General features: G+C 36.2%; 3 protein-coding genes and 1 pseudogene across 8 annotated transcripts; all 4 read right to left on the bottom strand.

The window, feature by feature from the left end:
• Positions 1–198: 198 nt before the first annotated feature.
• Positions 199–5,246, bottom strand: LOC123923306. Its single transcript, XM_045975992.1, has 4 exons — positions 3,132–5,246; positions 2,700–2,849; positions 2,129–2,388; positions 199–1,580 (listed from the first exon to the last, which is right to left on the bottom strand). The coding sequence occupies exons 1-4, from the start codon at positions 5,039–5,041 to the stop codon at positions 874–876; spliced, it is 3,027 nt and encodes a 1,008-aa protein (XP_045831948.1). The 5' UTR covers positions 5,042–5,246; the 3' UTR covers positions 199–873.
• A 560-nt stretch (positions 5,247–5,806) lies between these two features.
• LOC123920744 (exocyst complex component EXO70B2-like) lies at positions 5,807–19,383 on the bottom strand. Of its 4 annotated transcripts, none has more exons than XM_045973045.1 (5): positions 17,016–19,383; positions 16,742–16,891; positions 9,454–9,692; positions 8,075–8,414; positions 5,807–6,337 (listed from the first exon to the last, which is right to left on the bottom strand). In XM_045973045.1, the coding sequence occupies exons 1-5, from the start codon at positions 18,983–18,985 to the stop codon at positions 5,947–5,949; spliced, it is 3,090 nt and encodes a 1,029-aa protein (XP_045829001.1). In that variant the 5' UTR covers positions 18,986–19,383; the 3' UTR covers positions 5,807–5,946. The 4 variants fall into 4 exon arrangements, with proteins under 4 accessions (XP_045829001.1, XP_045829002.1, XP_045829003.1 ...); XM_045973046.1 differs by having other exon boundaries at positions 16,742–16,888; XM_045973047.1 differs by lacking the exon at positions 8,075–8,414 and having other exon boundaries at positions 5,807–6,738.
• A 358-nt stretch (positions 19,384–19,741) lies between these two features.
• Positions 19,742–23,277, bottom strand: LOC123920746 (S-sulfo-L-cysteine synthase (O-acetyl-L-serine-dependent), chloroplastic-like). Of its 3 annotated transcripts, none has more exons than XM_045973051.1 (6): positions 23,140–23,269; positions 21,966–22,023; positions 21,587–21,850; positions 21,310–21,447; positions 20,780–20,831; positions 19,742–19,979 (listed from the first exon to the last, which is right to left on the bottom strand). In XM_045973051.1, exons 1-6 carry the CDS (start codon positions 23,199–23,201, stop codon positions 19,891–19,893), a joined length of 663 nt encoding a protein of 220 aa, XP_045829007.1. In that variant the 5' UTR covers positions 23,202–23,269; the 3' UTR covers positions 19,742–19,890. The 3 variants fall into 3 exon arrangements, with proteins under 3 accessions (XP_045829007.1, XP_045829006.1, XP_045829008.1); XM_045973050.1 differs by lacking the exon at positions 19,742–19,979 and adding an exon at positions 20,440–20,686; XM_045973052.1 differs by lacking the exons at positions 19,742–19,979; positions 21,966–22,023 and adding an exon at positions 20,440–20,686 and having other exon boundaries at positions 23,140–23,277.
• A 31-nt stretch (positions 23,278–23,308) lies between these two features.
• Positions 23,309–25,107, bottom strand: LOC123920745 (annotated as a pseudogene).
• Between the last annotated feature and the right edge of the window lie 2,664 nt (positions 25,108–27,771).

Raw genomic sequence — 27,771 nt, 5'->3', positions numbered from 1 at the left:
CGGTCCGCAATTTAAAACCTTGCGGTGTTGTAGTTGTAAAACATAAGTTGAGAAAAAAATTACATTATAGTAAATTAGTAGTTTTGTTGAAGCGATATTTTGTTATTGTCTTAGTATGGTTCTTCTTAGTATTGTCTTAGCTGGAACTTTAAGAGTACTGGAAGATAATGTAGCCGTTGAAATTCATGCTGCAGATAAAATAGAAATGAATTAAAATCTGATTATAGTTATAGTAATAGTAGCCAACAAAATAATGCTGGAGAACAATTGAATTCTGATGCAGAACATGAAAACTCCTCTATATTAATAAGAAATGCCACATTTACTTGTGCACTTCCTTGTTTGTAGTAGCTGTTTGAAGCTATAGTTTGGGGTATAATGAATTACAGTTCCAACTTATGATTTCGTTGATTCAACAACTCCTTTGTAAATTTGTATATCATGTTGAATTGTTGATTATATTAGAAGAAATCTACCACAATGAGAATATAGAGTGCATATCTCGGAATCTCAGGCTTCTGCGTTTATACATTCTGCTTAAATATTTGTGAATGCTGCCTGTTAATGCCGCATTGTTGTGAAATATTGTTCTGTCTTCTACCAGTTATACACTGTCTCCAATCACTCCTTTGCAGATATTTTAGATTAATCATTTACTTAATTTGGATGTTGTTTGTAGCGAACAAAAATAAACTGAAAATAACTTATATACATTATGAGGTTTCTATAAAATCTAACAAACACTCTCACAAAGTGCTTATGTTCAGAAAAAGGACAAACTGATATATATACACAAACCAAACCTACAATGCAAAAGCAAACTATCAAGAGGGCAAGTGCCCAGGCTGGCCCATGATTCACAAACCAAATGATTCATTCATCTGTCTTGTTTCCAAGAAACAAACTATCAAGTACATCTTCAATATCAAAAATTCCATACTCGATATACTCGTAAGCATCGTTTTTAAGAAAATTTTGAAACTTCCCAATGAAGGTTCCATACACAGGCAGCAAGATGTTTTTGAGAGATGAAATTATTTCCCCCCTTAGCTTCTCATCATGAACAGACCATGTGCATTGAATTCTAAGTGTCTCTGCTAAGTGCATGTTAAAACAACTGAGATTTTCTTTCATCGAATCTACTGCTAAATTAATTTCCACGGAGGAGTCATTGATATCTAACTTCAAAAAATCCAACACTTTTTCCCATGAGTTTCTTTGATAAAGTTCAAGCTTTTGTTGAACTTTTACTCTGAATTTTTGGCACCAAATATTTCCAAAAATTTCATTCAATTCCCTTCTTTGAATTGCAACTTCTAAATACCTCCAATTATTCATCATGAAAAAATGACGCATCGAAGTGTCCGCATAAATTTTAGACTTCCATTCCAGAATGCTTTCTAACAGTTTCATTGGCTCCTCTGTTTGTGTTGAAAATGCTCTGTCGGCATTAACAAAGTTGATTTTTTGCGATCTGATAGCAGAAACAAGATAGTCGGCGACGTTGTACATCATAGGATGATGCCCACCGTTGGCCGGAGCAGGTAGATTGACCTCTGGGATAGAGCTTATGGATTTAACTGTAGAATTTAATGTCACAATATAGATTAAATAGTCTAGTGGTTAGAATTTAACCTTTTAAACTGAATAAGTGTGTATATTAGGGCTCGAACCAAGTCACCGCATATTTTTAATTCATCCCGAATAAAAATATTTTAATTTCTTTGCCAAAGAATATTTTATAATATTATTCTAAACACGCCTGAAAAAAACATAAAAAAATTTCAAAGTTGAAGTAACATTGACCTAACATGAATCATATGTGTATACGAGGATATTTCAAACGACTAAAAAGTGGAAGGAAAGCAAACATATTAACCTAGGGATGGCAAAACAGTCCAACCCGCCATGTTCCTCTCCGTCCTGTTATTAATCTTCCTAAGAAGGGCAGGCGGGCTAGTGGTGGCGGGTTCAAAATCATACCCCGTCACTTTTCATGGCAGATTGCAGGTTGGCGAGAGTGCCCACCAATAAATTTTAAATTTAATTTAATAACAAAATACTTTTATTATCAGACAGTTGTAATCGATTAATTACTGATTTACTGTTGTTCAACTTGATTCCTCACCTGGTGTGGCGGATGAAAGCCACCTAGAATATGAAGTTGATGATGGAGGCATAGTGGTTTGAGTGATGATATCCTTTGAGTTTGAGGTATTCCTTATTTTTCGTGGTGGTAAAATTAATGATGCCTTTGTTAAGGACATGCAGCAGGAATGTCCACCCTTGTATGTTACTTCAAACATGTTTGGATTGTCATCAAGTTGTTGTACTTTCTTCTTGAATCCACCTGAATATTTAGTCATGTGGTTGCACATGTAGTAACTCCCGAAACAAAAGAAACCTTCCAAACAGTTTTAGGATTATGAATCATTGTCCCTTACATAGGACGGATTCAAATATTCGTGAAACTGGGCTGAAAAATATAAAAAATAAAGCAATTGCTAGCATGTTCTCTTAGAACACATGTTAAAGATACTTCAAATATATCAGATACATTGTATAACTAATATAGATCAGATATTTAATGAATCTAATAAGTAAAATTTTTCTTATGATTAAGGATGGAGAAGTACTTTTATATGTAGATGTCATATTTCCTAACAAAATTAATTACATAAATTACCATCCATGCATACCTCGGGTATTTGAAGTCAAGCATCTCTTTCTCCTTATATTTTTTCCAGGTAAAGCCATCGTCTGGTGACATTTTATGAGCCATCCCAAACTGTTGTGAGGGAGAGATTACTATTGTTCTTATCTCTGTCTCTGAGTCCTTTGTCCCAATTCTAATTAATGCGCGAAGACATGATGATCATTAGATCAATGTGCAACAAATTGATTGTAAAGACAAATCTACTATTTTGTACTACTATGATACTATCCCTAATTATAAGTATCCATGCTTATTTTAGATATATTAAGACAATTTTCGGGAAGCGTTAAATAATAGGTGTAATTTTCAAAATTTAAAGGTGTGCCGTGGGTGCACACTGTGAATATTTTGAGATTCTGTCTCATCACACTAAATTTATTTAATAAAAAAGAAAACATCAATAATTTTTTGATACCTTTCTAGTTGAGTAAGTGATGCTTCTATCAATTGCACATCTCTTTCATACCCCTTTGATCCTTCGGAACCTTCCACATTGCTCCGATCTATTTTACCAATCTGTCGGGCGTTGTACAATGATTGTAGAACTTCCCTGCCATCGTAGTGTCGGGTTTTGTTCGATGATTGTTGAACTTCCCTACCATAGTAGTGCCAAACTTTCAGAGCGTGTTTTTGGAGCCAATCATACCCCAAAATGGTTCCCAATTCATTATCTTTGGTCACTTGAACTATATACGTGTTGTTATTCATTAAGAAAATATAGCCTATAGATGGATCCTCGTAGCATTTGGACTTCATTTCCAAATTACTCTCCAATATATCCATAATCCTATGAATCGTCTGAGAAAATGAGGAATCTTCAAACACTTGCTCTAGTGTTTGTCGGGATTGACAAACTACACTTAGGTAGTTCATCACGTACTGGGTAATCGGGTGAAGACCGCCACCATTAACTGTCACGTTAACTGGATCTTTACCAATCAGATACTGCAACTCCATGAATATGCCTTTGATTGATTCCTTGAGTCTCTTCCATATGGTCATTGCTTCATTTATTAGAGAGACACTGTATTGATCACAAAATAATGACTCAAATTCCGGAATTAGGTCACACAATGTTTGAAACACCTCTAGAATTTTAAACAAACGCTCTGGCGAATGGCTTCTGGTGGCAATAGCATTGACAAAAGTCACAAGTTGAATGGTCCATCCCTTGCAAATGTCCAGGAAAGAGAAATCAGCAACGGATGAGAATCCAAAGAAGATGCGGTTGCAGAGTTGTCGCTCGCCAGGGAAAAGCATCTTTAGAGCAACATTGGAAGCATGAATCCAACTTTCAATATTGTCTTCGAGTTCTTTCCACGGGATATTATGAACGTCCTGGATGTTGTACTTTTCTAAACTGAATAATCTATTTAGGCACTTATCCAAGCATTCCCTCCTACAACTATTATACACAATGGAAAAATCTTTCCCAAACCCAGAGCATACCATAACCTTTGCTGTTTTCTCGAGGCCTTTGATAGTTTCTAGCTTAAATGCATCCATCATGAAGTTAGGGTCATTGAACACAAACTGAGATTGTTTTTTAGCATAGTATTTTTCTACATGCACAAAAATCATTTGAATGATAATTACACTTTCGTGCTGAAGTGCCTTCACAAAAGCCATGAGTTGTTCCATCACACTACTAATATCATTAGCGATCATCAATTGTGATGAATCTATTCTATTGCTATCGCTAGCGATATCAATATTGGCGAGTTGTAGAGAATTCATATAAAGAACCACCGAATTTTCATCCTGGAGTTGAGAGTATTGATCATCTCCTCTAGCATCAATAGGAGAGAAAAAAGAACGGAGAATAATAAGAGAGTAGCTGAAACCTGCTCCAAGAATGAATAACTGCAATTTAATCTTCATGAGTTGCACAATTAGACACCCGAGGAAGAAATAGAGAAGATCGATTTCAAATCCACATTGAGTTTGCCTCGACAAACTCAATGACATGATAGCAAAAGCAGCACATGAAATTAAACTATATGCATCTGGTTTCCCATTCATCACTTTATCGAAGAAAAAGGAATAAACAGAGGTTATTGTCAATACCAAAAATGCGGTATGAGCTTTGAACCGGAGACTCCTCGAATGTTGCAATAATTTTGCAAATAAAATCACAAAACATATGATGAAACTGAAAATAATATAAAGAAAAAGTTTCAGAAAATTCCAATCGCCAAAGAGATAGTTGAAGGAAGAGCTTAAAGCATAACAGACCAGACCAACAACAGCTGAAGCAAAGCCTATAAATCTCCACACCTTTGGCTGCATCAACCATCTCCAAATTTGGATTAAAATATGTGTCATGTTGTCTAAAGTGTGTAAGAATTGATTTCACATATGAAATGAGAATGAAACAAATCTTTTTGATTTCGGGTGCGAGAAGCTATCTCTATCTCAGCTGAAATTTGAAGCAATTAGGGACCAAAGCTGTTGATCATTGCCAGGAAAGTTCCAATTATTTTTCCATTTTGACTTGTCTGTTTTTTTATGATTTTTCCAATCAATTATGAGGAAAGTTCCAAACAAAGGGAAATGTCATATCTAGTCAATAGTTTAGTCAATGGTGGTCCACCTTATCTTTTTATACTAAATAACTTTGACATCATCTTCTTTCTCTTGTGAACTAAGTACCTTTCATCTTTTTTTAATTTATATTGTAATTAACGCAAAGAACTCAGTTTAATTTTCATCTTTTTTAATCTTAGGTATACTATTAAGGTAGATAATTTTCATAAAGAATATTTATTAATTTTTGGTCCTATCAGAATTATTCACTTCATAAGGATACTGATACATATCCAAATAAAATGTGCACTAATAGGACTGGCGACTGATATTAATTATGGGAGGGTACATTATTGAAAACAAAATAGATACTATTGAGTATTGATCAAACAAAATTAGATGAAATTTTCTTAGCTGAAAGTCTTGTACTTGGATGAAATTTGCATCATTTTGATTATAATGGAAGAAATCTACCACAATGAGAATGTTGGAGTTCATCATTCATTTGCTGAATTTCGTTGATGCTGTCGCAAATGGAAATAAATTGAAAATAACTTATATACATATTATAAGATGTTTCTATAAAATCTAAGAAACACTCTCACAAAGTACATCAATGCCAAATAACATTACAAAACCAAAACAACTTCATCGAAAGATTAAGAAAAAAATGACAAAATAAAATAGAAACCGAACCAAATGATTCATACGTCTTTCTTGTTTCCAAGAAACAAACTATCAAGTACATCTTGAATATCAAACATTCCATACTCAATATACTTGTAAGCTTTGTTTTTAAGAAAATCCTGAAACTTCCCAATGAAGGTTCCATATGCTGGCAACAAGGTATTTTTGAGAGATTCAATTATTTCTTCCCTTAGCTTCTCATCATGAACAGACCATCTGCACTGAACACTACATGTTTCTGTAAATTTCATGTTAAACAAATTGAGCTTTTCTTTCATCAAATCTGTCGCAAAATTAATTTCCGTGGAGTCATTTATATCCAACTTTAAACATTCCGACACCTTATCCCACGAGTCTCTCTTATAGAGTTCAAGGTTTTGTTGGACTTTTTCTCTGTTTCTTTGCAACCTTGTCACGACCCAACCCCAATCGTGACCGGCGCACGAACTAATACTAGTCCGGCAAGCCTAATGACCGAATTTGACAAACAATAAATATATTATTTCCAAATGACTATTTACTTTAGAACAATTTTACTGGAATTTCGACAAAGTCTCGTCTATATTTTCAATGTTTCCAAATCAGAATAAATCCTGTTTGCAGCATATACATCATCAGCTAGACTTTTGAGATGTTTAAATTTATACATTTCAAAACAAGATATTCCTAGACTCAAAATAGCTGCAGATACTCGATCAACTCCAAATATACATATACAAAATAGTTTTTCATCAAGAAGGCCTACCAAAAGAGTGACATTGATAGATCTTTAACTCTGCTAGAAGCTTTCTATTCAGTTGACTTTGAATCTGAAAAAAATATAAGATGAAGGAGTAAGTCACAAGGACTTAGTGAGCGATAACAACCATTACCAACTAGATGGGAAACACACAAAGACACGAGCATTTGATTTTTAGAAAGCTTGTAATAATTATTGTATAGTAGTAACTACAAAATATAAATAATACTTGATCCAAATCATTATAGAGTTTGAAATTTGAAATAATAAAAATATAGAAATCCAATCAAATAAAAAGAAGTCATAACGAGAGAATCGAGAGACGGCTCCATCTCGTTGATAGCCCTTTCCTCCTAAGAGTGGCCTTTCACTTAGGGGCGGCTCCATCTAACGGATAGCCCTTTTCTACTCGATTATGAAAACACATCCTCATCTTTAATTAGGTTGTCTACAACTCGTCGATAGTCAATTCGTTACGATAGAATCGAGAGACGGCTCCATCTCGTTGATAGCCCTTTCCTCCTAAGAGTGGCCTCTCACTTAGTGGCGGCTCCATCTAACGGATAGCCCTTTTCTACTCGATATTATATAACTAGGTGCACCTAGACCGTTATCCTCGTTATCGGTTACTTGATTGAAATCATTATTCTCAAAACATATTTATCAAAATCCACGTTTCACAAGATATTGAAATTTATGTAAAAATACCACAATCAAACCTCAATTTCAAATCATTTGCTCAATAAGTAATGAATAAATCCAAATAGAATATACTTAATCTGATGACTATGAAATTATATAACAATGACGAGAAAAATGTTCAAGGGTGTGTTTCTCAATTTGATAAATACTTTAACATATAAAATCAACAAAATATCGATAATAATGATAATTAAAATAAGTGATAATGATCATCATCAACTCACAACTATGAAGACCGACTAATTTTGCTCTCCAACAATTCCCAGAGAAGCATGTGAAGATTCCAGCGTAATATCTCAAAGAATCTTAATGAGCAACTTTCACAAAATGGGTATTCTTCTTCTTCTTCTTCTTCTTCAAAGCACAAACCCTAACCCCAAAACACTAAATCTCACCTGTATTATGAATAGCTTAGCTTAGATGTATAGTTTTTCTTGTGGGTGTTTTGATTTGTGGAAGAAAATTGATGATTTAAAAGAAAATAGGAAAGAAAGAAGTAAATTGAAAGTGGGGCGTTGATGAAAGGCTGAAGCTTAGAAATGGAAAGTGAAAGAAGAAATGGAAACGTAAGACAAAACAATGGCGGTGGGTTCCGTGTTAATTTATTTTTTTATTTATTTATTACTATTATTTTTTTAAAGGGGCTTTTCATTTTATTTTATAATATTTTTTTAAAATAAATATTAAACGGTGCGTTTCACAACCAAACATAGCCGAACATTGCATCTAGTTCCAATCTATTATTTGTCACTTCTAAATACCTCCAATTATTCATCATGAAGAAATGACGCAAAGACACATCCACATATTTTTCGGACTTCGATGCCAATATGCTCTCTAACAGTTCAATTGTCCCCTCTGCTTGTGGTGAAAATTCTTCTTCTCCATTAACAGCATAAATCTGTTGTGATCTGATAGCAGAAACAATCTGCTGTGATCTGAGAGCAGAAACAAGATAGTCCCCGACGTTGTCCATCATAGGATGATACCCACCGTCTTCCGGAGCAGCTAGGTTGGCTGTTGGGATAGAATTTATGTATTTGGCTGTAGAATTCAATTAGTGTCACAATATTCTCGATACATTGGGTTCAGACTCAAGTTTAAGTGAGACTTAAAATCAACATTCGGTTGGATGCCTCCTGCATGTCAACTTTAGAGCCTAAAAAAATAAAATATAAATTTGTTGTTTGATCTATGATGGCTCCTTCTGGGTGCTGCACTCTTTTTTTTTATGATGTGTGTTTCAATCTATCATCGCACTGATAAGATGTTATCTGAACTTGAAAATGACTTTGAATTCTTACATAAGTAATATAGGAGAAAATTATATAATTAAGTGTAATCATAAATGTCGGTGTCCGACACGGGGCACGACTAATCTGAGAAGTGCCCGTGCATCATAGATTGTCACGAGCCATGATGGAAACTTAGTAACTTATATTGATTACGTTGCAATTATCATTAAATTAAATTGAGTTTTTTGGGCTTTATTTTGCATTAATATACCGTTAACTGTTCTGCACTAATGTTCAAGGAAACATTCAAAAACCTTGCGTCAGCCAATGCATCTTACAACAATTTAAACACTCGTTTGGCAACATTTATGTTAAGAACTGGTTGAAGTATTCCTAAGGTAAGAACTTGTTGGACAGTTCCGCTGTGTTAGTATTATGCTGAAAGTGGAATTTGAACCCTCGATCTCTTTGTCATTCAATTTCTTAACTCTTTCACCCCATCCACTAAACGAGCTAAGGGTTAAGTTATATCCTTTATTATACTCTACGAATAAAGTTTTGAAATCAAAACTAAAATAAAGTTTTGATTGATGCTTTGTAGTTTGTTACTACCTTTGCATCATACAAGTTCAAGGTTTAGGGAAATCGAATTATTTTTCAGGTTCACCTTTTTAAATTTTTTATGTTCATTGGTTGCAATAGACTGCAGGTTGGGTATCTTCATATATGGTTGAGGAATATATGCCTATATATACAAGGTCACTGATGTGTACCCATCCTTCATCCTTATACTCATTCTATTTAGAAAAACGTCTAAGATTACTATGTTATACAAGTTCGTTGCTCACCTGGCGTGCCCGATGAAAGCCACTCAGAATATGAAGTTGATGCCGGCATGGTGGTTTGAGTCATATCCTTTGAGATCCTTCGTGCTGGTAAAAATAATGATGGTATTGTCAAGGACCTACGGCAGGAATGTGCACCATTGTATGTTACTTCAAAAACGTTTGGATTGTCACCAAGTTGTTGTACTTTCTTCTTGGCTTGACAGGCATCTAAATTCATGTGGCTGCACCTATAGTAACTCCTAAAAGAAAAGAAATGTTTCAATTGTGGTTATAGGAAATATGAATCATTACTCATCATGTGTAAGAAAAAATAACCACGTACTTTGGCATTCATTAAGAAAAGGAAGTATTAATATTATATGTCGTGCTGCAAATAATTGTTATGTTTGGGTGCCAACAAGTGCTCAATACAATCTGAATTTGGGAAGCTAGATGCAGATGCAACCTCATTTGTTTGTCTCCACATAAACTCTACATTTGACTTTATAAAAACATTTGAAAAGATAGTTTTACATTGTTTGATAATGGCTCCGAACTCTGTGACATCATATTTGGAAGAACAGAAGTTATCCCCCACCCTCTTCGAATAAGCTCAAAGACTACCAGTCCCATTTGTAACTCATGAAGCCAATTATGAGCCAAATTAAAAGCAACCTCACAAATAGGGCTAAACCGTTCAGTTAGCCAAAACAAAACTATATACCAAGCTCATCCCTATTATACATACCGAGCCCAAATTTAATACCAAGAGAGTTAAACAAGGAATCGATGTTACAATTAAGCCTCACCAAACATGGTTCCTTCCATCTAACATTATCATTCTGCTGCTGCACCGAAACAGATGAGCTAGCTGCCTCAGGTTGTGCAGTTGGTCGTAGCTTCACGTTTTTGACTCTGCTATAGTAGTGCAGTTTTTTTTTTTTTTTTTTTACTGCTAGCAGTTTTTATTTGTACTATTGTATCTTTGTTGGCTTGCTTCAGGGTATTTCGTGTACTTTGGACTGGTAGAGACGACCTCCTAACATTGTTGTCTGCTCAAACCAAGGGTCGAATCCAGGACATTGGTTATGTTAAAAGAGACTTGCATCATCTCATCTAAGTGCATTTGATGTTAGTGAATGATAGTTTATTGTTATGATCTAACTTACTTATATATTGTATAATTTAATTTGTAGATATTCAATTAAAAAACACCATTCACAAACGAGGATTTATATGACGCTCGTCTATGCTGGGCAACTTGTTTTTCTGAGTTTAATGCTAGCAAATCTTAGATTCTTAATTTATTGTATTGGGCATTTGGGCGCGCCATAAAGTGTTTGCGAGCTATTGGCTGGCTTGGTCTGCTTTATATGATTTTTTGATAGAAACCCAAAACCAGTTCACAGAGAAATAAAAAATGCAACAGAAATGAAAAGCAATATTGAAAGCTTTATTGATTATAACAATGGAGATTTACAGATTAAGATCAAACATGGATCCTTAGATCTGCCCAGAGCTCAGCTCCGATAGGCCAGCTTAAAGCAGCCTATACATTCTAACAAACTCAATGATAAAAAAGGTAATCCTCACAAATCCCACCCTACTCCTTATATCATGGAAATAGATGACAGCTTTCATTCTATCACACCACGTCACCACATGGAACTAACTTTTGGCCTTATCCTTGCATCTTCTAGAATAAACCTTCAATGCTTTGGGCCCCACAGTATTGTGATGAATTAATGAATCCGTAGGATTTTCCTCTTGTATACTTGTCCTAACAATACTCCCTCCATTAAATATGACCTTGTCCTCAAGGTCAAAGTTGGGGAATTGACTCTTCATCATTATAGTATCCTCCCAAGTAGCTTCATCAGCTGATTGTCCTTTCCAATGGATAAGAACTTGATTAATCTTTTCACCTTGTACTTGAACCATTCTCCTTGCCAAAACTACTTCGGGTTCAACAAGTATTCCATTGTCTCCTTCCAACTCTGGTAGCTCCTCCTCCTCATGATAATTACCCACAGCCTTTTTTAACAAAGATATATGAAACACTGGATGGACACGTGATCCATCAGGCAGCTTTAGTTGGTAAGCTACAGCTCCTACTTTTGCTGTCACAGGATAGGGCCCATAGTACTTGGCTGCCAATTTTGCATTAATCATGGAGGCAACAGAGTGCTGCCTGTGGGCCTTTAGCTTAACAAATACCCACTCTCCTACTTCAAAACTCCTATCACACCTTTTCTTGTTTGCTTGCTGCCTCATTCTGTCTTGTGCCCTCAACAACTGTGCCCTGAGCTGTCTTAATGCCTCGTCCCTATCCATTAACTCTCTTTGGACTGCTTCAACCCTGGTTTCTCCTTGTACCCAACGTGTAATGACTGGAGGTACCCTTTCCATATACAATTTCAAAGGGAGACTGACCAGTAGCAGCATGAAAACTGGTATTAAACTAGTACTCAGCCCATGGTATCCAAGTTACCCATGTTTTGGGCTGATCAGCTATAAAACATCTCAAATAAGTTTCCAAGCACCTATTCACTACCTCTGTTTGACCATCTGTTTCAGGATGGTAAGCAGTACTCATCTTCAACCTTGTACCCTGAAGTTTGAACAATTCTTTCCAAAAATTACTCATAAAAATGAGATCTCTATCACTTACTATAGATAGAGGTATTCCATGTAGCCTTACTACTTCCTTCACAAAAACTTCTGCAATAACTCTAGCTGTGTAATGGTGCTTTAATGGAATAAAATGGGAAAATTTGGACAACCTGTCAACAACCACTAATATGGCCTCATAACCTTTTGATTTGGGTAATCCCGTTATAAAATCCATGGACAAATCTTCCCAAATCCTGTCAGGAATTGGCAACGGCTGTAATAGTCCTCCAGGTGAGCTAGCCATGTATTTCTGTCTTTGGCACACATCACACTTCCTCACATATTCTTGGATCGTGTTTTTCATTCCTACCCAATATACATTAGATGCTAGTCTTCTGTAGGTTCTATAGAATCCTGAGTGCCCTCCTTGTGGAGTTTCATGGAATTCTGCCAACAACACAGGAATCATCACAGATGCGCTTGACAAAACCAATCTATTTTCATATAACACACCTCCTGCTTATATGAAAAACCTGGTCTTGAGTTCACATTTGTCTTCAAATCCTGAATTACTTGTTGTAAATATTTATCCTGCAGAATCTCTTTTTTTATGGTTTTCTCATCTGTCCATTGGAGGCTAGTGACTACTTGACATAACTCTCCTCCTTCAGGAACTCTTGAAAGAGCATCTGCACCTCTGTTAAGTCTTCCAGGCTTATAAATTATTTCGAAATCATACCCTAATAATTTAGCAGCCCAATTTTGTTGCTCTGCTGTAACCACTCTCTGCTGCAACAATTCTTTGAGACTTTTCTGGTCAGTAAAGACCTTAAATCTCCTCCCCAAAAGATATGGTCGCCAGTGTTGAATGGAAAGCACCACAGCCATTAACTCTTTCTCATAAGCTGATTTGGTGAGGTTTCTTACCCCTAAAGCCTTACTAAAATAGGCTACAGGTCGTTTTTCTTGCATAAGTATAGCCCCTATTCCTTCTCCTAAAGCATCACATTCTATGATGAACTCTTGGTTGAAATTAGGTAGAGCCAAAACTGGTGTAGTAGTCAAACTCTTCTTGAGTTTCTCAAAGGCTTGTTCTGCTTCCTCGTTCCACACAAATGCATCCTTCTTGGTAAGTTTTGTCAAAGGCCTAGCTATTTTTCCATAGTCCTTGATGAACTTCCTATAGTATCCAGTCAACCCCAAGAAACCTCTCACTCCCTTCACATTCTTGGGTTTAGGCCATTTGGTAACACTAACAACCTTTTCTGGATCCACTGCTACTCCTTCTCCTGATATCAAATGTCCCAAATACTCAACAGATTTTTGACCAAAATGACATTTTTTCTTATTAGCCACTAAACCATGGTGTTGTAAAGTTCTCAACACCTCTTCTAAATGCTTCTTATGTGTCTGCCAATCTCTACTATACACCAGTATGTCATCAAAGAACACCAACACAAACTTTCTTAACAAAGGGCGAAATACCTCATTCATGAGACTTTGGAATGTGGAGGGCGCATTCATTAGCCCAAAAGGCATCACCAAGAATTCGTAATGTCCTTCATGTGTCCTGAAGGCTGTCTTGTGAATGTCTTCTTCTCTGACTCTTACTTGATGATACCTAGATTTGAGATCTAATTTGGAGAAGAATTGCACTCCATGCAACTCATCAAGTAATTCTTCAATCACCGGGATAGGGAACTTGTCCGGTATAGTGGCTTTATTAAGTGCTCTATAGTCAATACACATTCTCCAGGAACTATCTTTCTTCTTAACAAGTATTAGTGGGCTTGAAAAAGAACTGGTGCTATGGCGAATGATTCCAGTTTCCAGCATCTCTCTGACTTGCTTTTCTATCTCATTTTTGTGATGATGTGGATATCTATACGGTCTCACATTCACAGCCCCTTCCCCTTCTTTCAAGGTAATCACATGCTCTTTCTTCCTCTTAGGTGGCAATCCTGTAGGTTCTTGGAATACCTCAGCATAAGCATTCAACAAATTTTCCAATTCCCTTGATTGACCCACCTCTAAGGCCTGAAAGCTATCTTCTACCTTCTCTGTCCTTCTCCACCATTCTACACCACTCCTTCTAGATTTACAAACAATACTCTGTAAAGTGTCCATAAATCCCAAACGTTCTTCCATTCCTTATTGTCCCAAAAACTCATGGTGTGTTTCTTCCAATTTATTATCATGTCTCCAAGAGTTCGCAACCACTCCACTCCTAGCACCATATCAACCCCTCCTAAATCAAACAATTGAACGCCTACTACTATTTTCATCCCTTCCACATCTACTTCTAATTTGTCACACTTCCCCTTTGTCTTAGAACAAGACCCATCTCCCAACTTAATACTCATAGGAGGTGTGTTTTCTACCCTCAAATTCATTTTGTGCATTAGTTGATGTGAAATAAAATTGTGGGTGGCTCCACTATCAACAAGAATTAGCACCGGTACCTCATGAATAGCTCCTTTTAATTTGATGAGTTGTGGTCTTTCAGCTGGACTTAATTGTTGGAAACTCATCAAGCTGATTTCTCCTTCCACCTCATCTTCTTCTACATCCACCTCTACGGCCAATAGCTTACCCTCTTGTCCTTCTTCCTCCTCATCCTCCATTACCAACACTTTCAATTGCCTATCTGGGCACTGGTGCATCGGATGAAAAGATCCTCCACATTTGAAGCAAAGACCTTTCTTGCTCCTTTCCATTAATTCGTTGTAAGGGAGATGAGTGAAACCACGATCCCGTGGTCCTCCTCTCCTCCTATCGTATTGGGCTTGTCTTTCTCCAGTGGGCCCAGACCCATTTCCTTTTCCACCTCCAGTCACGTGCTCCTTACCCCCTCTTACTAGGACCCAGTCAGACCCACTACTTTTACTTGACCCTTGTGTACTGAATCGGGTTGATCCATGGCCCAATTTTGCTTGCCGGTTATAACCCGACCCACTATCACCCTTCGTCTGTTTCTCTACTGCACGAGCAACTTGCAGAACCTTTGTTCTACTCAAATCTCCCAAAGTCACCAAACTCCTCACCTTCCCCTTAATCTCTGCCTTCAACCCATGCAAAAAGTACCCTAAAAATTGTTTCTCGGGTAATCTGGGTATTTGAGCAGTTAAGTATTCAAACTCTGTTATATATTCATCAACACTCCCTCTCTGCCGGAGCTCCGTCAATTGTTCATAGACGTCACCTTCGCCGTTACCTCCATATCTTTCCAGCAACGCATCCTTCAATTTTTCCCACGTCAATTCTTCATCATCGTTTAACAACGAGTTGAAAAAATGAATGGTTGGACCGGCCATACACAACTGAGCCAGATTCACCTTCACCTCCGAAGTGGTTTCTTGCACACGGAAATATACTTCAGCCCTAGAAATCCAACCCGCTGGATCGTCTCCGTCGAACATCGGAAGCTCCACCTTCTTGACTGATTGACGAAACTCAACCAACGCCTCTCCTCGTAGCTGGTTCGTACTTGATTTCCCCGATCCTTTCACCGATCCTTCACCCACCAGCTTCGTCGGACTTTCATCATTGACCACGCTATCCTCCTCAATACGTACTGATTTTCCCAAGCTCTTCTCAAACAACGCGATGAGCGTTGCCTGATTTCTCTCCATCGCCGTCAGTATCGTCTTCACTCCTAACATCTCCTCTTCCAACGACGCGATCTTTGCCTCCATGCTTCTGATTAGTGCTAATTGATTTTGATTCTTTTTGGGTGGCATTCACTGGATCTGTCTCGTGTATCCGGCAGGTCGGACCACTTGATAGAAACCCAAAACCAGTTCACAGAGAAATAAAAAATGCAACAGAAATGAAAAGCAATATTGAAAGCTTTATTGATTATAACAATGGAGATTTACAGATTAAGATCAAACAAGGATCCTTAGATCTGCCTAGAGCTCAGCTCCGATAGGCCAGCTTAAAGCAGCCTATACATTCTAACAAACTCAATGATAAAAAAGGTAATCCTCACAAATCCCACCCTACTCCTTATATCATGGAAATAGATGACAGCTTTCATTCTATCACACCACGTCACCACATGGAACTAACTTTTGGCCTTATCCTTGCAACTTCTAGAATAAACCTTCAATGCTTTGGGCCCCACAGTATTGTGATGAATTAATGAATCCGTAGGATTTTCCTCTTGTATACGTGTCCTAACAATTTTGTGCAAGGAATTTGATGGTGTGATTTTATTATGGCTAGTGGTATGGATTTGATTCCATGATTTGGGTATGTTTTTGTAGTTTTTCTTTTTTTTGACTAGATGTTGTGATGTTTCCACAGCATACATTAGTACAGTAGCTAGCGGAGTACTTGTTATCATTAATGTAGTATAAACTATGATATTAGTTTTTCGACATATTAATTTTTATGTTATTGGAGCCGTATTTAATTTCTATTGTTGACAAATTTCTATTGTTTTTATGTGGCTGTTAATTTGTAAGTTTATGGGATAAAAATAAAAAATAAAAATAGATTTCACATCGGTTGGTAGAGATATTTGATGCGAAATGTTGGTTATCGCATTGGTTAGTATGTAATGACAATTGTAAAATGCAACTTATCACATCTATGGGTTTCATTAACCGTGTGAAATTATCACAACGGTCGGTATGTAGTAGTTTGTCATGTTTCCAGAAGCAAGATTAATTACATAATTCCTTATACGTACCTCGGGTATTTGACGTCAGGTATCTCTTTCTTTCCATATTTTTTCCAGATAAACCCGTCTTTCGGTGGCATTTTTTCTATGTTTTCAACGTGTGGTGCAGGAGAGATCAGTACTATTGTTCTTATCTCTATCTCCGGTTCCATTTTCCTACTACAATTTAATGCGAAAACACACTTATTAGGTCAGTGTGCAAGCTTCTGATTTTAAATATAATAATATGTTTATTACGAACATAAGCTATAGTAAGATGTATTTGGTCAAAGTTTTTTAATACCTTTTTGGTAGCTGAGAGAGTAATGCTTCTATTTCCTGCACATTTCCTTCGTACGCCTTTGATCCTTCGATACTTCGTACACCTTTTATCTGTTGTTTGATGTACAATAATGGGAAAAAATCTTGCACTAAAGTGGGGGGCATAGTGCCCAAAGTTATCTGATATTGTTCATGGTAGTGCCAAATTTTCAGAGTGTGTTTTTGGAACCATTCATCCCCTAAAAGGATTCCTAGTTCATTATCTTTGGTCATCGGAATTATATAAGTGTTGTTATTCATCAAGAAAATATAGCCTAAAGAAGGATCCTCGTAGCATTTTGCCTTTGCTTCTAAATTACTCTCCAATATATCCATAATATTAATAATCTTCCCAGAAAGTGAGGAATCGTCAAAAACTTGCTCTAGTGTTTTCCGTGATTGGGAAACTACACGGAGATAGTTCACCACATGTTGAGTAATCGGGTGAAGACCACTGCTGAGATATGTCCCCGTCGTCAAGTTTTGGTCAAGCAAATACTCCAACTCCATGAAAATACTTCTAATTGCTTTCCCAAGTTTCTTCCATATAGTAATTGCTTCATTCTTTAGAGACACACTGTACTGATCACAAAATAAGGACTCAAATTCTGGAATTAGGTCACGCAATGTTTCAAACACCTCGATGATGTTAAACAAACATTCTGGAGAATGACTTCCGGCTGCAATAGAATCTGCAAAATTTAGAAGTTGAACGATGGATTCCCTGCAAATCTCAATGAAGGAGAAATCAGCTGCAGATGCGAACCCGGAGAAGACACGATCACAGAGTTGTCGCTCACCTGGGAAAAGTATCTTAAGGGTGACATTGAAAGCTCTAATCCATATTTTAATCTCGTGTTCGAGATCCATCCATGGCATATCGTGAATGTCCTCGCTGCTGAGTTTCTTTAACATGAATAATCTATGCATTAGGCATTTGTCCAAGCATTCCCTCCGGCAACTGTTGTACACATCAGAAAATTCCTTCTCAAACCCAGCGCTCACCATAACCTTCGCTGTTTCCTCCAGGCCTTTGATTGTTTCTGGCTTCAGCGCATCCATCATGAAGTTAGGATCGGTCGCCACCAATGGAGAGTGTTGTTCACAATAGTTTTTTACATGATCCAAAACCATCTGAATGAGATTTAAATTTTCTTGTTGAAGCGCCTTCACAAAAGTCCAGAGTTGTTCCATCACACTACTAATATCAGTAGTGATCACCAATGGCGGTGAATCCATGTTATTTCTACTTCTAGCACAAGCAATATCAGTATTAGCTAGTTTTAGTGAATCAATATGAAGAACCACCGAGTTTCCATCTTGGAATTGAGAGTATTGATTATGTCCTCTAGCATCAATAGAAGAGAAAAAAGAACGGAGAATAATAAGAGAGTAGCTGAAACCTGCTCCAAGAATGAATAACTGCAATTTAATCTTCATGAGTTGCACAATTAGACATCCGAGGAAGAAATAGAGAAGATCAATTTCAAATCCGCATTGAGTTTGCCTCGACAAACTCAATGACATGATAGAAAAAGCAGCACATGAAATTAAACTATATGCATCTGGTTTCCCATTCATCACTTTATCGAAGAAAAAGGAATAAACAGAGGTGATTGTCAATACCAAAAATGCTGTGTGAGCTTTGAACCGGAGACTTCTCGAATGTTGAAATAATTTTGCAAATAAAATCACCAAGCATATGATGAAACTGAAAACACTATAAAGAAATATTTTCAGCAAATTCCATTCTCCAAAGAGATAGTTGAAGGAAGAGCTTAGAGCATAACAGAGCAGTCCAACAACAGCTGACGCGAAGCCTATAAATCTCCACAAATTTGGCTGCATCAACCATCTCCCAATTTGATTTAGAATATGCATCATGTTGTCCACAGTGTATAAGAATTGTTTTCGGACTGTGTGAGACTGAGATTGAGAGTTGAGACCATCCATTTTTGAATTCGGGTGTGAGAAGCTATTTCTAAGTCGACTGAAATTTCGAGGAAATGAATGGACCAAAGCTATTTATCATATCAGCAACTCTAATAATTTAGATATTTTCTTGAGATAAGTTTTCCATCAATTCTCTCCACATGTTCACTCTAGTCCGTATTTCTTAATTTTGTTAAGCGTACAAACTTTCATGTATTTCAATTGTAAGAAAAAACAAAGGCTATTGTAAAGTGGTGGAGAAGAAGGTTAGAGAAACTAGAAAACTAGAAAGACAATAAAGTTTTGGAGGAAGATGTTATGTTGCTAATTGTTGGATGATACAAGGTACATTGTGAACTCCTATTTATAGTAGAAGGAGCAACTACATAGCTTACATGCATGAAGACAAGTGTTAAGAGAAATACATGCAACATGACAAGTGGTAAAAGAAATACATGCATCTATACAAGTGGTAAGGGAAACTACATGCAATAATACAAGTGTGATACTTGCAACAAAGCCAAGTGTATCACATACAAAATGTTATGGAGGGATCCTAGAATGGATGGGCTTGGATCACAATGGATATGGGCTTAAGATGAACATCAATTTCTAACACTCCTCCTTGATGTTTTTCTTGAATACTCCAAGCATTGACCTCAACTCTTCAAACTTTTCCTTAGAAAGAGCTTTAGTCATTATATCTGCAATTTGATTTTCTGAATTGCAATGCTCCAGACTGATTTCCTTTGACTTTTCAGCTTCTCTAATAGCATGATATTTAACTTTGATGTGTTTGGTTCTTCCATGTTGGACTGGATTCTTTGCTATGGCAATAGCAGATTTGTTATCCACCCATATGACAGTAGCTTTGCTTTGAAATTGTCCCACATCTGATAAAATCTTCCTTAGCCAAATAGTTTGATTTATTGCTGCAGCAGCAGAAATATACTCAGCTTCAGCTGATGATTGGGCGACCACTTCTTGCTTCTTTGAATTCCATGAGAACACAGCACTGCCAAATGAGAAAACATAACCAGAGGTACCACTAGTGCAGAAAGGAGATACAACTACTGGTATTACAGACTTTCCACTACTGGCCGCGGCCAGTAGTAAACGCAGCCGACGTTGTAAGTACATACTTTCCACGTCGGGTATTTTTATACCCGTCGTGGTATGTATGGTTTCCACTGTAGTTATTATTTAAAATTATGGGGATTCCACGTCGGTTTTTACAAATACCCGTAGTGGTATGTATGAGATTCCACTACGAGTATTTACAATATCCGTAGTGGTATGTATGGTTTCTAGTTTTTTTTTTTAAGAATTGAGGATTCCACTACGGGTCATTACTTTTACCCGTAGTGGTATGTGTAGTTTTCACTACTGATTGTTATAAATATCAGTAGTGGTATGTTAGTTTTATTTATTTATTTTTTCGTTTTTTTGTAGCTTCCTGTGCCTGCATATTAATTATATGGTCTACACTTTTCCGGCGCAGAAATTATACGTACAACCTAGAAATTACTAGTAGCTAATAATGCACAAGAAAATTGACATAATTCCGAATATTATTTTCCACAAGTCATTGTCAATTTCTAACAAGTTACATTCAACACATTAAAAGTCAATGCTTAACATTATCACTAATTAAGAAAATCCAGTAAACTACAAAAATACAGTATGGAATTTCCATCTTCCCCAATACAGTCAAGTCAATAACTGATAAGAAAATCCGTTTCAGGTGGATATGAAGAGGAGAAAAACAAGAAAAAGTAAAAGCATCCATTCATAAATTTCATAAAAGATTCATACCTGGATTGTCTCCTGAGATTATACTTCTGTCTGCAGGTTCCACCCCAACCACCTAATTAAACAACGTACGGCACAATTTAATGCTAGGCAAAGACAGTACAACAGAAAATGCCTCACTTGCACTTTAAATTTAGAAGCATACAGCAACAATTGTGTAACAGATGCCGACTACATTCAGTAATGTTGTGCAGTTGATTTCTAACTAGAAAATGTTGGCGATTCAAAAAAACAAACTAGAAAATGTTGGTCAATTTATGGTTTGATTAAATGTATGCTAGAATAGCCAGTCTATGCCTTCCTTCCTCTCCCCTCAGTCCCCACCTAAGGGTCAGGGATACAAAAACATGTATCCAAGTTCCTAGAGAACTAAATATGAGAAATATATTAAACAAGTTCTCATCACAGTGATTCAAATTAAAAAGGTTTTGAAATTTGATTTCGTGATATGATATAGTAAATTCAGTCCCAAAAACAATGAGTATATCATTCAATTTGAAATAACAAAGGGCATATCAAAGGAATAATCAAACCTGTATATTTTTGTTCATCAATTTCAGATAATCTCCGGTGCCTGTAATAGTGCCGCCAGTTCCAATAGCAGCAACCAATACATCAACACTACCCATGGTATCCTCCCATATCTCTGGCCCTGTAGTTTCGAAGTGGATCTGTAATTTGTACATATAAATCTTAATAACATGTAACTAAATTTGTGTTGTAACTTCTATCTTCATACCATACCATAAAATTTAAAACACAGGTAATTAAAATGGCGAAGGTCTTATATGAGATGGATTAAGAATTAACCTTGGTATTATTTTTGTTATCAAACTGTCGAAACATGTAAGCATTGGGTGTGGCGTTGACAATTTCTTCAGCTTTGTCAACAGCCCCTTTCAGCCCTTTCTCTGCATTCGTCAAAATAACCTCTGCACCAAATGTGCGTAAAAGGATTCTCCTCTCAATATTTACGGAAGCAGGCATTGTGACTATCAATTTATACTCCTTAGTTGCCGCAACAAAAGCAAGGCCAAGTCCTGTATTTCCAGTTGTTGGTTCAACTAAAACAGTCTGCACAAATACAGAATCAGGAATTTAAAGAAAATCCAAGATTCAACGGCTTTTAACAAATTACATCATTTAATAGATGAAATTTTTGGATACCCCAAAAATCTTCACAACATACCTTCCCCGGAGTAATTGCTCCATTCTCTTCAGCATCAGACAACATGCTATAGCCAATTCTGTCATTTTGCACAATAATATATATTAATATATGACGTATCTCCAGTTTGAGGGTCGAACTCAAAAACAAAGCAAAGTGAAATTCTTCTGTCAGATAAATAACAGCCTTCACTTTAATCAATATGCAAAACAAATGGACAAATTAGTACAATACAATGTGGAGAAATTTCATATGAGTAGTGCTGCCAATTGTAGATTGTGTAAAATAGCAGTTTGTTCAAATTCCCCGCGCAGCAATGCTATAGTGCCACAATTTCACAATATTTTGTACTAAATAGTGTATCGCAGAACAATAACAAAATAGTGTATCACAGAACAATAACGATTTGTTCACATTCCCTATGCAATAGCACTGCTATAGCTGCTATTTAACAACATTGCTTTTAAGAGAGATCATACCAAAACCCTCTTGACCATCTCCATATTTTCCCTTACTATTCTAACTACATCAAACTTGGTCACCTTGAGTTTTCACTCCTTAGCCAACACTGCACTCATGTCCCTAGTAAAATTACAATTTGACTCATTTCTATCAGCTAATAATCATGTACAACCTATTCCATCAGTTTAGGTAATTTACATCTAAAGCTGTCCCTAGTAAACAACCTATTCCATCAGTAGGCTTCATAATAATTTAAAGATTGACAATTTGTAAAGTAAGTCTATTCTAACTCATATCTCACAATTTAAGCACAGCATGACATACACAGTATCACAGTTTAAGCACAGCAATGTATCACAGCAGTAGCACAATTTAAGCACAGTTTAAACAAAATTTGTATATTTAACATGAACAAGAATTGGATAAATTGTACTGCTGCTGCTGCTAAATTGTACTGCTGCTGCTGCTGCTATAGATTCTGCTGCTGCTAAATTGTACTGCTGCTGTGATACTGGTTGATCAATTTCTGTACTGCTGCTGCTAAATTGTAATTCTGCTGCTGTGATACTGCTGCTAAAATCCTAAATTGCTAGTGTTGCTCAATTTCATTATTTTTCAATGCACAGCAGTGATCAATTTTAGCAGTAGCATTACTTTACAGTGATCAAATAGAAACACAAAAACAATGTGACCAACAAACTCTCCAGTTTCCTGCTTTTGAAATTACACTAACCTTAAATTCAGCGGAAACAACCGACTCCACAGACCGCACTGCAATCCACCCTTGATAGTCATATCCGCCAAAAAAAAAAGTATGTCTGAATGTTACCATCTGTTGCTTCATTATTATAACTCAATAAAAGTAATCTATATCCTTTCCTTCTTTAGCAGTTCTATCAGGATTAGACCAGGATATCGCATCTCCATAATTTCCCCACAAGAAACCGAATTGCGTTGTAGCCAATTGCATTGGAGTTTTTATTATTCAATCCCAACAACGCCTGGCCTAATTTCATCAGGAAAGGCACAGACTTGTTCGAAACATAAGGACATCCGGACAATGAAAGCACTCGTAAATTAAGTTGTTTGGCATCAGAGAGAACGGCTATACCAGCATCAGTGATTGCAGACTTTGACACATCAAGATCATCCAGAAGTAGGCAGTCATCCGCAATTGCAACCAAGCTCGCATCCGTAACATAACAGCATCCATCAAGATTTAGTACTTTGAGAGTTCCGCCGTGTAGTCTGGCCAAGGCAGAAACTATGTTATCTGTCAAGTTTGAGCAACCTTTAAGGTTCACATTGACAAGTCCAGCCTCACAATTCTCCAAAAGAGGGAGAAGTCCTGCGTCTGTTATGTGGTTAAGTCCGGTCAGATCAACATGCTGAAGTTGTGGACACAATTTCCCGATCATGGCCAAGCTAGCACTGCCTAAACCAGGGCAATTTTGAATGGTTATAGATTGAAGAGATTCACAAGGAGAAAACATAGATACTTCCACATCAATATCTGTAACTCCCACACACTTCACAAGTGTAAGTGATTTCAACTTCGTTTTGAAGTTTGAAAGGGCACCGATAATCCCATATTGGGTGACCCTGTTACACTCCTCCAACTGTAAGTTCTCGAGAGATCCTGCGGCTTTGGCAAATGCTACCAATCCACTGTCGGATACAAAGCAACACCTGCGAAGGTACATCTGCTTCAGGTTGGGGCAACCTTTGCCTATGGCTTCCATGCTCGCATCGGTTACCCCTAGGCAGGAAGTAATAGTAAGCGACACCAGATTCTGCAGACCTTGTGCAACCGCCCATGACCCAAAACCCCCTTTCATTTACATTCGGAAGACGGCTGAGAACCAGATTTGTTATCGCCTTTCCATAATGGCCAATAACAGCCAGAGAAAAATCAGTAATATTCAAATGCCACATATCAAAACCGAGAAAGTTATTCATCAAGAATTGGTCAGGTGGCGGTGATCTATGACACACATCCAACATTCACTTAGAATACCACATAAGATCTATACAGAAATATCAATAGAACAATGGAAAGACAAAGTCAAGGAACATGTTCTGAGCGCGTACCACTTATCTCACGATAAATTTCTATCTAACAAAATTTTGTTACAACAACTGAAGATTCATATAGCATTCCAAAGAAAATTAGAAAAAGAACTCACCATTGCCAAGAACAAACACCTTCATAATAATCATGCATCACCCACCCAGCATAGACCCTCGGTGTATTACAGATTAGAACATTGCCGTTATATATAAAAACCATATTACAAAAATTACAGATTAGAACATTGCCGTTATATATAAAAACCATATTCTGAAACATTAACAGTCACTAGCATCAACTCTAAACAAAGAGGTGTATGTGTTATAGTTATAAGTACTATGGCTCAGCGTAATCAATATACATCTTGACAGAAAAGATGACGAATAAATCAACCCGCACTACAAGAAAACTTATAATTTGCAGCGACTTTTATCATTGTCAAAACCTTAAAGTTGTTGGCAAAATTACTTTCCTCAGCGAAACAAAAGTCGCTGCATGTCGTTGTTATAAGTGCCGTTGCAAAAAGTTTTGCCACAACATTTAAAGTTGTTGCCATTTCTAATATTTTTCACAACAACTAGAGTCGCCGCAATAAAGATGTTCTTGAATCAAATCAATATTATTAAAATATTTTTCTTTGGTCATTATAAATGTTCTTGTAGTGTTTTTTTATTATTATAAAAATTGTTAAATATTTAATATCTCATATAATAATTGATTTGAAGGAATGTCCAGTTAAATTTATAGATTGAGTTCTTATAGATTATATTTCTCTTTTGGTCTGGTCATTCTTTATTTTTGAGTACTGCTCATGTGCAGGCTAGCTTTCATAGACATGACATTGACCTTATGACATTTTTCTCTTTTTCATCTGACGTACACCATATTCATAAACTTGATATTGACTTATTCTTTTGCCCTCTAGTCTTTGCTCACTAAAATAGTTTTCTCAAATGCTCCCTTATATTAGATTGATTTTGTGCACCCTAAAAAAATATAACAAAGTCAATTAGTAAATAAAAAATATGAAGAGCAAAGTGATGAACAAATTAAAATGAAGAATAGAGTGAAAGTAGTGTACCATGCTCATGAACTTGATATTGACCTATTCTTTTGCTCTTCAATCTTTGGTCACTAAAACATTTTTCTCAAATGCTCCCTTATATTATTGATTTTGTGCACCTTAAGAAAAAAATAATAATAACAAAGTGAATTAGTATATATAAAATATGAAGAGAAAAGTGATGAACAAATTAAAAGAAGAATAGAGTGAAAGTAGTGTACCTAATTTCCATGAGGTTTGAGAATTCCATACAAAAAAAAAAAGAGTGAGCTTTGAGGGATGGATTGATATTTAATTTTTACGTTGAGGAAGTTTCCCTTAAATGACTCATGCACTTTCAAATTCATAAATTAATAGTTATCACTACATTATTATATAACAACTTCTCTAAAAATAAGAGGAAGGTTGTTTCACATATCATAACTGCACCACTATGGTGGTGGTGTGTGATACGGTTATTATCTCAAATTGTGGATTTTTTTGTTGATAATTATGGATGAGTGGAGTTAATAGTGGGTGGTATTTTTAATTTATTTATTTTTAATTAAGTATTTTTAATTGTTGTTGGGATAAGTCATTTTTTGCAGCAATAATAATATTGTTGAGAAAACAAAATCATATTGCAACAATTTGAAAAGGTTAAATCTATATTTTTGCTAACAAGTTGATTTTTGTTGAAAAAATATTGTTGCCAAAATTCTTTATTCTTGTAGTGCCGGCACACCGGTGTCGATGTTTGTGCTTCATAGTTTAAAACCCTGGATATGGTAGTATAGCAGCAACACTTCCATATCCCAATTGAGACAAAACTAACCGTTAATCAGCAATGCAAAATGATAAAATAATGGATCTTTACACACTGAAACCCTAAATTACTCCTATTAACTGAAACAATATTATCAAAATCAAACGAAAAAAAAATCTAATTTAGTATAAAACCCACCATTAATCATTAATTCAGCAAGATAAAATAATGGATTTTTGCACAGTGAAACCCTAAATCACTCTCCTATTCCTATAAACTAAATCATCAATGGATCAAAATCAAACGAATAGATCTTTCTTTGTTAATATAAAACCCAAAAACACATGAAATGATGATGAAAATACCTGAACAACAGAAGGAAAACGAAAGATGCAGGAGATTTTCTGGGAAAATCCGAATGAAGAACACGGTTTGCTGTGAATAAGAATGAAAACGATTTAGGGATTTGGGATTTAGGGATTTCAAAGAGAATTAGGGATTTGGGATTTAGGGATTTGGCGACAATTTCACGGGATTCTCCAAGCCTTTGTTCTACATATAAAGAAATTTTGAGAAATCTTAACATTGATATGATTAAATTAGATAAAAAGAAATTTGGAGGAAGAATTGAACGTACCGAAAGTAAACTCGTTCTGGAGAAGATGAAGTTCGTCGTTCCGATTGTGAATTTCGTTCTTCTAAGTTATGTGCCCTAATTTGAGAGATGATTGGGAATGACGAAGAAGACGAGAGTAAACTTAGAATGATTGATGATTGAAGACGAGAGTGAAACTCGTTCTGGAGAAGATGATTGATGATTTGAATGATGAATATTGAGTCTAGCTTCTATAAGTTCTGCGTGAAACATAAGTTAAGCGATTGGGAATGAATGAATGAACAAATGATGAACACTGCGCTATACATTCTATGTTAAGGGATTTAACTACCGTTGAAGACCAAATCAGTAGTGAAATCCAATTAAAACAAATTTCAACGTAATTACAACATTGCCACCGTGTCTACTTTTCACTACTGATTTAAGAAAACCAGTAGTGAAATCCCTTGTCTATGAACTTTTCACTACTGGTATTCAAATATCAGTAGTGGAATCCTTTGGTCAAATGTGTTTCACTACTGGTATTTACATACCAGTAGTGGAATCCCTTATCCAAAAGTCATTTTTCTACTAGTGTACTTTTCGCATCATCTACACTTCCAGCCCAGTCACTATCTGTATATCCTTGGAGGTCTCCACTTTCATTTTTCAAGAAACGCAAACCATAATCAGTTGTACCCTTATATATCTCAAAACTCTCTTAGCTGCACCAAGATGAACTTGACTTGGAGAATGCATGAACCTGGAAAGTAAGCTAGCAGCAAACATTATATCAGGTCTGGTTGCTGAAAGATACAACAAACTTCCAATTATACTTCTATAAATAGAAGCATCTACACTATTATCACCATCATCCTTTGATAATTTTTC

Source organism: Trifolium pratense, linkage group LG4 (genome assembly GCF_020283565.1).
Source record: "Trifolium pratense cultivar HEN17-A07 linkage group LG4, ARS_RC_1.1, whole genome shotgun sequence".
Taxonomy (NCBI): domain Eukaryota; kingdom Viridiplantae; phylum Streptophyta; class Magnoliopsida; order Fabales; family Fabaceae; genus Trifolium; species Trifolium pratense.
Note: the sequence above shows the minus strand (reverse complement) of the source record. Positions and strands in the feature narration are given on the sequence as shown.

What these genes read in the sequence shown, in the direction of transcription:
- LOC123923306 (XM_045975992.1), bottom strand. Translation starts at nt 5,041, where the DNA reads ATGACACATATTTTAATCCAAATTTGGAGATGGTTGATGCAGCCAAAG. An exon ending in TCACTTACTCAACTAGAAAG is followed by an intron (nt 2,850 to 3,131) that starts GTATCAAAAAAT and finishes CGCATTAATTAG; the next exon opens with AATTGGGACAAAGGACTCAG. An exon ending in GCTTTCATCCGCCACACCAG is followed by an intron (nt 1,581 to 2,128) that starts GTGAGGAATCAA and finishes TAAATTCTACAG; the next exon opens with TTAAATCCATAAGCTCTATC.
- LOC123920744 (XM_045973045.1), bottom strand. Translation starts at nt 18,985, where the DNA reads ATGGATGGTCTCAACTCTCAATCTCAGTCTCACACAGTCCGAAAACAA. An exon ending in GCTTTCATCGGGCACGCCAG is followed by an intron (nt 8,415 to 9,453) that starts GTGAGCAACGAA and finishes TGAATTCTACAG; the next exon opens with CCAAATACATAAATTCTATC. An exon ending in GCAATGTTCGGCTATGTTTG is followed by an intron (nt 6,338 to 8,074) that starts GTTGTGAAACGC and finishes GGTCGTGACAAG; the next exon opens with GTTGCAAAGAAACAGAGAAA.
- LOC123920746 (XM_045973050.1), bottom strand. Translation starts at nt 23,201, where the DNA reads ATGACTATCAAGGGTGGATTGCAGTGCGGTCTGTGGAGTCGGTTGTTT. An exon ending in ATAACAAAAATAATACCAAG is followed by an intron (nt 21,448 to 21,586) that starts GTTAATTCTTAA and finishes TACAAATTACAG; the next exon opens with ATCCACTTCGAAACTACAGG. An exon ending in TGATGAACAAAAATATACAG is followed by an intron (nt 20,832 to 21,309) that starts GTTTGATTATTC and finishes TTGTTTAATTAG; the next exon opens with GTGGTTGGGGTGGAACCTGC.